The sequence below is a fragment of the Pholcus phalangioides genome, unplaced genomic scaffold (genome assembly GCF_987345545.1).
Source record: "Pholcus phalangioides strain wild (caught in Gottingen) unplaced genomic scaffold, Ppha-v1.0 ptg000003l_1, whole genome shotgun sequence".
Classification (NCBI taxonomy): Eukaryota; Metazoa; Arthropoda; class Arachnida; order Araneae; family Pholcidae; genus Pholcus; species Pholcus phalangioides.
The window spans coordinates 58,349,853-58,360,652 of NW_028301596.1; the positions used below are offsets into that span (position 1 = coordinate 58,349,853).

At 37.6% G+C, this 10,800-nt stretch overlaps 1 protein-coding gene across 1 annotated transcript; it reads left to right on the forward strand.

The window, feature by feature from the left end:
- The first annotated feature begins 219 nt into the window (after positions 1–219).
- Positions 220–2,453, forward strand: LOC149089015 (uncharacterized). The gene is made up of 2 exons (XM_089252531.1): positions 220–874; positions 2,380–2,453. Exons 1-2 carry the CDS (start codon positions 220–222, stop codon positions 2,451–2,453), a joined length of 729 nt encoding a protein of 242 aa, XP_089108657.1.
- The last annotated feature ends 8,347 nt before the right edge of the window (positions 2,454–10,800 follow it).

The window sequence follows — 10,800 nt, forward strand, 5'->3', positions numbered from 1 at the left end:
ACAGGAGCATACGTTACAACCGCGAACGAAGTTCTGTATGCGGCTACAGGCAACCCAGCTTTGAGTATTTACATGGAGTACGAGGCTCTTAAGACCAGACTGCTACATCTTGAAAAGGGCATAATATTGGACGAGCAGAGAATTTCGTCAAACCAATTTGAGCAGCCACATAAGCAATGACTGTTTCCCCCAAGCAGAGATCTCACCAAGTCTCAAATAATGCCATTTGGTATTGATAATATAGATTCCTTGGGCTCTAAGAAAATATTCACTGATGGTTCTAAAACAGAAACGGCTACTGGCTGCGCGCATGTGGTACAAGCGGAAGATGGTTCAATAGAGGAGCAATGGAGTCGAAGGTTAGCTAAAGAGAATAGCGTATTCCAAGCCGAGATTTTTGCGATACTCAATGCTGTTAAACGTGCGGAAGAGATGCTTTGTCCAGTAACAATCTTGACAGATAGCGCATCTGGCCTCCTAGACATACAAGATCCTCGTTCACCTAATCCTGACGTACGAAGTATTCGTCTTATCCTACGCGCTCACGAAAGCATAAGGTTAGTCTGGGTCAAAGCACACGTAGGTATTGCTGGAAATGAAAAAGCGGATCAACTTGCCAAGGAAGCGACAACATTGAAAGACTTGGTTGTTCTACCTTGGCCGAGGAGTCATGCCCGCAATATCTTGAAAGACAGAATGCTTCATCTTTGGCAAGTTGAATGGAACAAGAACTCAACGAAAGACGCCTACAAGATACAACGTAGAGTGGCTTTGCGCAAGTGTGTATGCCCGCGAACAAAAACAATCCTTTTAACTGAGCATGGTCCATTTCCGACATACTTGCAGCGCTTTGGAAGATCATCTCACAATGCTTGTAAGTGTGGTGCTACGGGCTCGCTATGGCATTACGTCTGCCAATGTCCACACACATCAGCGTTTCATTTTGGTCAGATGTCACAAAGTCAGATGACGGCATTCAAAAGAAGAATACTAAAAAGTCCGATGAACTTCTCGCGCATTCAGAATTTGGTTAAATTTTTAGACCGTAACCTACTGTATATTTGCTGCACGACAAGAAGGGTGGACTATGGAAGAAGCAGGATGAATTTCAGCCTTCCAGACCAGTAAAGCTGATACCAGGGAGAGTCTACAACTTGCGGCCACGTAGGGGTACTGGAAATTCACGAAACTGATATGTCGTTGAACGGCGAACTTTATTGGAGAAACTATAAACACTTAACATGTTAACGTGGTGAATCAATGCCACCCATAATCCAGCTAGCCAGCCGATGTAGCTTCGGGAATGATGAAAATCTCCTAATTGCCCAGGAGAATTAAGACGTAGGATGCTTATGGAACAGGAATGTGTGCCTAGGATGAGCTAAAACATCTGGGTGTCCGAACATTGGCTGACTTGGACACTTGGACCAGGACATGTGACGCAAACATGACATCGATTCGTCGTTGTACGGCCTACACGACTAATGACATCCAACGAACGCGGACGGACCACCACCAACGGAATTTGATTATCGAGTCCGGACGTGCTAAGGACACTACAATATCAATTTATATTTCGATTCTTAGATCATGATTTATCATAATTATTCCGTCGATTTATACTCCTGTAATTGGACTTGTTATTCTGTTATACAAATTTATATAGATATATATACATATTTAATAAAATTCCGGATGCACCCATCTTTCGGGAACGCTTTGATATCTCCTTGAGATGGGAAGCGGGGTGTGTCCGGTCCTTCAATGTTCAATGTCAATGTGCATGCGCGTGTGGCGTGAGATGCCGGCATCTATCTTTTGAAGGCAAAATTCGTAATGAAGGAATATTCTTATGAGTGCAATTCAAATGTTGTGAGATCGCTGAGGTGGATTTTTCAAAAGGTAGACCGGCTCATACTCACAGAAAGTGAGTATGAGCCGCTTTCTTTCCAAAAGAGAATCGTTTTTCGAAGTTTGTACATCTCAGAAAACAGATGCGATCTCAAAGTGGCTATTAGGAAAAACTGAACGATTCGGTTCTCCCTTAGAGGAAATTAAATGAGTTCACAATTGAAAATGACAATAACCTCAAGTTACATTCTTTAGAGCAGCTAAAATTTGAAAATTGTTTTATGCATCATTGAGTGACGTATGCTGGTACGTGCTCAATTCATTTGCTAACCGTACAAATTTTGCATTTTCTGTGAGTAGTTACATACGCGATATTTTATTTATATACTGTAATATCATTAATCTTATTTAATGATAAGGTACTTATATACGTATTCATATTATATACACGCGTGTAAAACTGTGACGTACAAAAATAAAGTATAATTAACACAATAAAATAATATTATGATGTTAATATTTTTTTAGCATTCATCAGAATGTTCATTGAAGAGAAAAATATAATTATACAAGGCATAATTACAGTCACAACTACAGTATAATGAACACTGTAAAATGATTAATTCAATGTCAGAAACAAGTACCACGAAAAGTATACAGAATGCTAGCACACATATAACGGATACCATAACATTTGAAGCGTCGGTGTCAAAATGCAAATTTACACGGTATTCAAAAACGACATTGAAACTCTCTATAGTTTGAATTGTTCTTGTTTTATGCTTTCGCGACTTAGAACATTTTTTAAACTTCAAATTTGTCAAGCAGAAGACGCGAAATGGTATCGAAATTGTTTGGATCTGCGGCTAAAAGTATAATTACTTCAAGGTAACGGCTGGCCGTAGAGTGAGAAGAAGAGTGATCTCAAGGTAAAAAAAGAGTAAATACCGTCTCCCGAATTTCGTTTGAACCGAACTTGAACTTTTATTTGATGGTAGCAGTAACAGCAGATTTCAAGTAACAACAGCAACAACCCTTCGAGAAGAATCTTCCGAGTTTCATGGCCGTTAAATTTAATAGCCAAGAAAGAGGACTTTTTGTTGGGGAAAAGTTCACATTCTCTCTCTCTCTCTGCAGTTTCTACGATGGAATGACTGCAGGGTAGGAGAAGGCATCCTCCGTCGTGTTCTGCACATTCCCAAGGAAGCGATCACGGCACCTGAGAGAGAGAAGAGTGATTTAAAACCGTACGCTGTTTGTCACAAAGTGGAGCCGTGGTCATAAAATCTATTGCAATACAGTATAGAGACTTGACTCGGGTCATCGCGTCCCCACCCTCCCACAAATACGTACTCAATGATTCCTTTCCCCCTACGACATTTATAGTAGTTTTTCCTTCTCGCTGTTATAAAATTGTAGGGCTTTTATTTTTCTATTTTATTCGTATTTGACCTTAAAACCATCGAGAAATCAGACATTTCTTATTAAACAGCGATGGAGCATATTTTGAAATTCCTTTTTACCTTCGATTTATATATTCAGACCTCCCAACCTTCAGAAGGTAAAAATCCTGTAACTTTTTTTCTTAAAAAAATCCGGCAATTTCTTAAAAAACCGGTAAACGTACATTTGAACGTTTAAAATTTTTCATGGGCATAAGAAGAATCAAAAATAAAAAGTAATACATTTGGTGAACATATAATCCGTATTTTAAGAGACATAGCCGTATTTTTCAGTTATCATTTGGTGCCCGACTATTCTAAAGAAATGTTTAGTTTTTCAACGATATTTCCATGAATTTCTTTCTGATATTTACTGAACATTCTTGTTACGTAAAACACCCTCCCCCCCCCCCCGTGAAATCATTATAATTGATCGAGATTTGTAGAAGCCCCCCAATTCCTAGCTTATCGACTATTTTCAGAAATAAATTAAGAATTTCGCCCACTGGCGATGTCCCGTATTTTCCCGCGTATAGATCGCGATTTTTTGTAATTTTCAAACATTTTTATTCTTTTTAATTTGATGACAATAATTGGAAACCGCCAATATGAGTTCATAATCCAGAAGCTCTGTGATAGTCGTGGAATCTGGCATTGCCGAGCTAAATAAGAAAGTTGGCAGCTCTGTGCATATTGAATACGGGGAGAGAAGTTCCGAAAAAAAACTATCTTTTTTTTCTGAAGGAAAAATGGAAGGAACGTTTGCGCTCTTTCGGCTAGTGTACGTAACTATCCTCCGCATCACTTTGTCAAACAGCGTTCTTGAGACTCTGTTACTAAGCCTCGTCGTTTCATCAATTTTGACTTTACCATAATTTGACGCAAGCACGTTTTTTTATTTATTTGGGAAAACAGAGCACAAGGAACTGCCATAATACAGTCGCACTTGATTGATTCGAAGTCTAAAGCCTCGGGAAAACGTTCGAATTATTCAAAATTCCGAGTTAATCCATTAATTTATCCCGCATCTGTAAACTGACTACAAATTCTCCAACTTTTAATCATTAACATTCACATAGGATAACAATTATCAGTTACTAAAATTTTGTTATTAGTTACGAAACTTTTATAAATTTTAATAATTTATAATTATAATAATTCATTTTAGCTGCTACACATTCTAAATGCACTCTAGCTAGAAAATGTCAAAATGGACATTAAATTACAAAAAAAAGAGTACAGAAAAACCGAATTTTCAAACTTATATAGTTATTTTTGAAAAGTTGTTGTTTAACAACTTCGTCAAATACAACAGTCTAGCTTTTTGTAGAATTTTTCTAAATTTGCTCATACAAAATTTTTTTTTCTCCACAACTCCAAATTATGCAAACACACGAAAAAATTTAGAACTAAACAAGAAATTTTAACATTAAGTTGAACAGAAAACTCAAGGGGAGTTCGTAAAAGATCAAATTATCAAAATTTCAAACTAACCGAGTTCCACTGTACTTGGAAGACTTTTATGTCTTCCAAGTTTATTAGCAGCTTGGAACCACAAACAAGGATTTTGCGCATCGTTTTCTTGTTCGAAATATGATGATATGCCACTTGAAAATTGATGCGAAAGATAGTCACATAATATCAACAGATGAAAGTAATGCCTGCTCTTCCCTTTAGAAAGAGTATATCCTCCTTAGCATTGAGTCCACCTCTTATACAGCATAGAACTCATCACTTGAGAAAATGACTCATCAACAGAAAAGATATATTCCTTCAACAACTTTTTCGTTTGTTACTCATGTTGTATTGTTATTTAACAATTGAGGTTAATATTAACTATATGCGAATCTATAGTTCGGGAGAACTTTCATCCACAAATGCGATTGAGGTGAGAGAAGCAGAGTGACAATTCTTTATCCTAATTCCCTTATTACTGCAGTTAATCGACTGGCATGTACGCAAATGTAACTTGAATTTCAATGAAAGGAGCTGTGGTTCCTTCTTGACCCATAAAATTTTGACAATACGTTACACAGAAGGTACGTTACACAGAAGGAAATGAGGTTGAAGTGCGACGTAATAGAGCAAGAAAAGTAAAAGTTTTTATGGTGCGAAAAATATGCATTGCTATTCTCAGAGGAGCATTTATTATTTCTTTTAATATTTGCGTTGCATTGAAGCCTTGTTTTGTTATGTTACTGATTGATTCCCCATTGAATTTGACAGCTGTATCAGAAATGCTCCACATAGTCCTTGTTCCTCGTCCCCCCCCCCCCCCACAGAGCGATTCATTTTCGGCAACAGATTTTTTTTCACGCAATTTTATTTATTTTTATTTTTTTTGGTGCATGAACCACAGTATAATACTCACGGGCATATCGAATCTTCTCTAATAATGAATCATTATCATCAACCATTTTCAATCCCTTGCAATAGCTATCTAGTTGGCTCCAGTCACTTTTCTGATCTCGTCGATCCCTCTTGCATGGGTCTGCTCTCTCGGACGCGGGGGTGGGGGGGGGGAGATCACCACAGGGTACCAATCCAGAATACTTGTGGTTCATCTGTTGTCCTGTCTTCTTGCAATATGTCCAGCCCATTTCCATTTTAAACGTTTAATTCTTTCCATGATATCATATACCTTTGTGTGGCTTCTTATCCAAGTGATTCGTTTTCTGTCTCTCCGTGTGATGCCTTGCAAACATCTTTCCATGCAGCCTTTGTATGGTCTTGCTTGTGAGTGTCCATGTCTCAGCTCCATAAGTCAGTGCTGGATGCGCACACTGGTTAAACGCTTTCCTTTTCTGCCATAATGGCATGCGCTTCTTCAGAATTATAGTTTTTGCCAGAAGTGCTCCATCCCATGCTAATCCTTCTGTTTATTTCGTTAATGATTCCGTTGTCTATGGTAATTTCTTGTTCCAGGTATACATAGCTTTCTACTTCTATCTCTGTGTTGTTGAGCAAATCTTTTTAGAAGCAAAGGAGTTGAACATAACTTTAGTCTTTTGTAGATTCATTTTCAAACACACCTGAATACTTGCCTTTGCTAGTTCTTGTATCATTTCTTCTAGGTCGTCTGGATTACAGCTGATAATGGCAATGTCGTTGGCAAAGCGCAAATGGTTGAGAAATTCTCCATTTATTTTAATTCCTTTCTCATTCTGAATACTTCTTATAAAACAGCGGTAAAGAGTTTTGAGAAGATAGTATCATCATGTCTGACCCCTTTCCCAAGTTTAATGTTTGTTTTTCCTTTATCTAAACGAATAGTTGCAGTTGCTTTGTCATATATTTTCTTAATGATATTTTTCTGTACACCCAATTACATCCAGAGCTTTAACAACAGCAGATGTGAAGACAGAGTCAAATGCTTTCTCGAAACAAATGAAGGACATATACAACGCGGTAACTCGTATTCCTTGTGTCTCTTTATGAGTTGGGCCCGGGCTCGAACCCACCGTCGCCACAGCGGTGGTCCGCTTAAGATAGTTTTCTGTGGTTTCCAACTTCGAAGCACGAATGCGAGCCGATCTCCCCTTCAAAAAGTCTAGCCACAGAGAGCAACAGTCCTACAAATTGCGCAAATATTCAATCACTACACGTCACTCACTCCACTTCCGAAATATATATATGGCAGCACTGAAAAATCACACACAATATTAGATACATACAGTACTGTTAGGTACATACACTTACACTTCCGGCACAACTCACTAGGTAGTAAATTGCCTATGGCAATAGACCTGAGTTGTGCTCGGTTTGAAAGAAAGAAAGAAGTGCTCGCGTGCTTGCATGCTTGTATGCAGAGGGGATACATTAACCTGTGTTTGACAACCAATAAAAGTGGATGATTATAGGGCTTCTTATCATCAAAATCAGCATGACTTCGTCAATCCTGATAATTAAAATTTTACAGGGCTATTTGCAAACATGAGAAAAGAATGCCCCACCCCCCTCCCCATCTACCATATTGAAGATTTTTTTTTTATTTTAATGGCAGTTTTTCTTTTTCCAGACACCCTGTAGTTTCTAATTTATTAGGTGTGTGCTTTAATTTCTACTATTGACTGCGTACATAGATAATAAATAGCTCAGGTAAGAGTTAAGATGTGTTTTAGGTTTGACATACAGAAAATTTACGTTAAGAAAGAATAATACAAATTTATTTTAAGACGTTTAAATTTTGGGAAATCGTTCGCGACTCACCCAGCTCATTTACGCCCCTCCCCAGGGGGCCAAGATATCGAATGCCTTCACGCAGGTTTCGCAATACGTCCATGTCTAGTTAGCTCTCGTGCGCAGAAAATGGCTGTGATGCAACAAAAATGATCAGTGGAAATAAATATAAGTAATGCGGGAAAACACTCTTCATTACAGAAAACATTATTCTGGTCTCCTCACGTGTTTTACATGTAAGCAAAAGAGCATATTAAATTAGATCACTGGGTATAACGAAACACTCCGACTCCGAGGTGACCTAAATCAGGAACTTGTTTGCGGATGCTCGGAGTAAAAAGTTTGGATTTCTTAGAGAAAAGACGCGAGTAAAACTGATCACACATAAGAAAGTGAGTTTCTGAAGAATGATGATTCGTCTTCGGAAAATCGAATTAATTACGCTCCTTTATTTTACTACGGTCGCTCTTTTTCCCCTTTCGGTGCCTCGGGTGGATTTCTCTCGTTGACGTTATGTTCTACTCAATTACGAATTCTCTCGCTGATCTTCATTCCGATGGGAACATGGGAATTCATTGGTATCACCATGTGGGTCATTTAATTTTGAAACACGTGAGATTTTTTAGTTTCGTGGAGGATTCGATGTGATAGGCAATGAAATCACTTGGATAGCCCAATCGCGTATAAGCCATCTTTAGGTGTACAGAGATTTAAAAACTTTTTCACGGAACCCTTGGAAACGAAATCGAAATTTTAAATTTATCGCGATGTTCCTCCAGGGGTGCTGTTGCTCATCATTCAAGGATCACTGATATAATATGCCATTAGAGAAAAACAATTCAAGTCTTGGGTAATGATATAAGTGCATTCGCCGTTTTTCCAAACAAAAATCTAACAAGTGGTGTGTTAGATGTCCCTCTTCATAAATATATCACTAAGAAATCGAATTAGCTCGATATTCTAGACCATGGAATGCACACGTTTGTTGCTCACAACACTGGTATATTTCAAGAATTAATGATTTTTTTTAGCTCCAACGGAATGATTATTTGAAGTGATATATTTCAGGATTGATCACTCAAAACCCGTTCTAGTGAAGGACCGATTAAAAGTACTGAAAGTTATATCCTGGTGTGGCAGAACTATAAACAAAGCAATCTTAAGAGAGCCAAAATGCGCTTGAGTTCTTTGGAAGAATTCACCGTAATCATTCGGATAAGCATCTGAATGATGAGAAGGCGGACCGCAGCGAAGAATGTGGCCGACCAGGAAGAAGTTACCTTGTTTGTTTTCTACAGTGACACATTGGGCAGACTGAATAAAACCATCATGATTAAACGACACGGAATGCTTTCTCCTGGTGTGATAATGTTACACGACAGTGCTCCTCGTCTTGTTGTGAACACTGTGCAGGGTGCTCCAGCACCAAAAAGGTTTATGTGGTAATGAGATTCTACACCCATCATCCTATAACCGTGTTCTAGAATCTGTTACCATATCTATCTATCTATCTTCTATATATATAAAATTGATTTTCTGTGTGTGTGTCTGTATGTTCTCTATACAAATCTACAATTTTAGATCGATCGTCGCCAAATTTTGCATATATACCAAATGGGATCCGACTTGAGCGATAGGCTACTTTAAAATTTCGTCAGACCAGGGCAAATGCCCCAAATGGGCAAAAAAACTGTCCGGCAACAATGGTTTTTGGGCCTCAACAATCACTTTCCGAACGTTTACTTTGGTTACCGTGGTTCCCTAGCGATGAGTTTCAGACGTGTTTATGTCTTTACAATGGTTTGTCACTTCTTTAATGCTGCCAGTTATGTATAATAGTTTATGCCTTTATAATGGTTTGCCACATTTTCAATACTCTCAGTAATGAGGCTTTTTGAATAGACCTCATAGGAATCAGTATAAAAATTGCCGATTTAACTGCATAAATACGGAAATTTAGTGGGGGGGGGGGGGTTTCCTGCCACATCAATAATTTTAAAAATTAAATTGAATTCTCGATTTTTGAAATATTGAATTCACTTGGATATACGAAGCCCAGAAAATTAAAAACATGAAGTAATTAGTGGAACCTACTTTTGAGTTGGATATCCATGCAATAACATTGATTTCAACTTTTTATTTATATCTTCTCAAGCATGAAAATTGTTGTCTCCGGATTGTCTTTTGATATTTATTTCCATAAATTCATATAGTTTAGGATGTTTTTAAAATTAGTTATGGGCCCCGTAAAGTGCATCGAAAAAATCCCACAGCTTTAATTAAGCATTTTTGGAATCTCAAACAGGCAGAAATAGATAACTTGAAGTTCAGGGGGAGGGAATCGAAATACCTTACACCCATAAAAAAAAGGGGGAGGGGACTATTCATTTCTACGTTTCTTTAAATGTAGATTTGTTTCTTTCATGAGTCGCGCAGGACGTCGCCATATTGGTTAACTTAGACACGGTTTGCATGTCCCTCAAAGAAAGAGGGAGATATCGCATGATCCAAAAAGCCTCATTGAAGAAAACCCGGGCAGCGCCGGGTATTATAGCTAGTAGTATATATGTATGAATTCTATTTCACTCTCATACAATTCATTTTTGGTTTCTTTTTTCTTAAAATATTTTTTATTTGCATATATATGTATTTATATGCTATTATATCATATACATACAAAATATTACATAAATGTACGTCACGGTGAAAGTGATATTCCGGTAATTAGTTCTAATCACCAGTTATTATCAATTTTTGATAATTACTGGTTACAAATAATTAAACACAAATTTTTACAATCTATCACCATTCGTAAATCAGACGCGGAATAAAACACAGCAAATTAAAAATTAGAAATTGATTCTCAATAATTATCTTACCGAAAAAAAAATACAGCATTAGGTATGATGGGCAGATTGATTATAATATATGATGTTAAATAAATTGCAAGCGAACTATATGATGACGAATTATCGTAAGCGTGGACTTGTATCCTGTCCATGAGCCCGAGCCCACTCAATATTTGCAACGATCTCAATAATACTTATGAAAATATTGGGTTTAGCCCCCCCCCCCCCACAATATTTTTGAGCCTGCCCAACAATATTTCCAATAACTTCACGCATTTGCATATTCAATTTTTCTTATGTACGATGCCTCAAGCAAAGACAAGCATAGAAAAAAGAAAAAAAGGGGAAAGAAGATTTCGAGTGAAAAACGTGTTTTTATCTACTTACACAAAAAATTCTGAAGGTTACATTCTTATTTTCAAATTGGCGCAAATACTTAACAAGCAAAAAATGGTGTTGGTACTTCTTCCATAGAACTT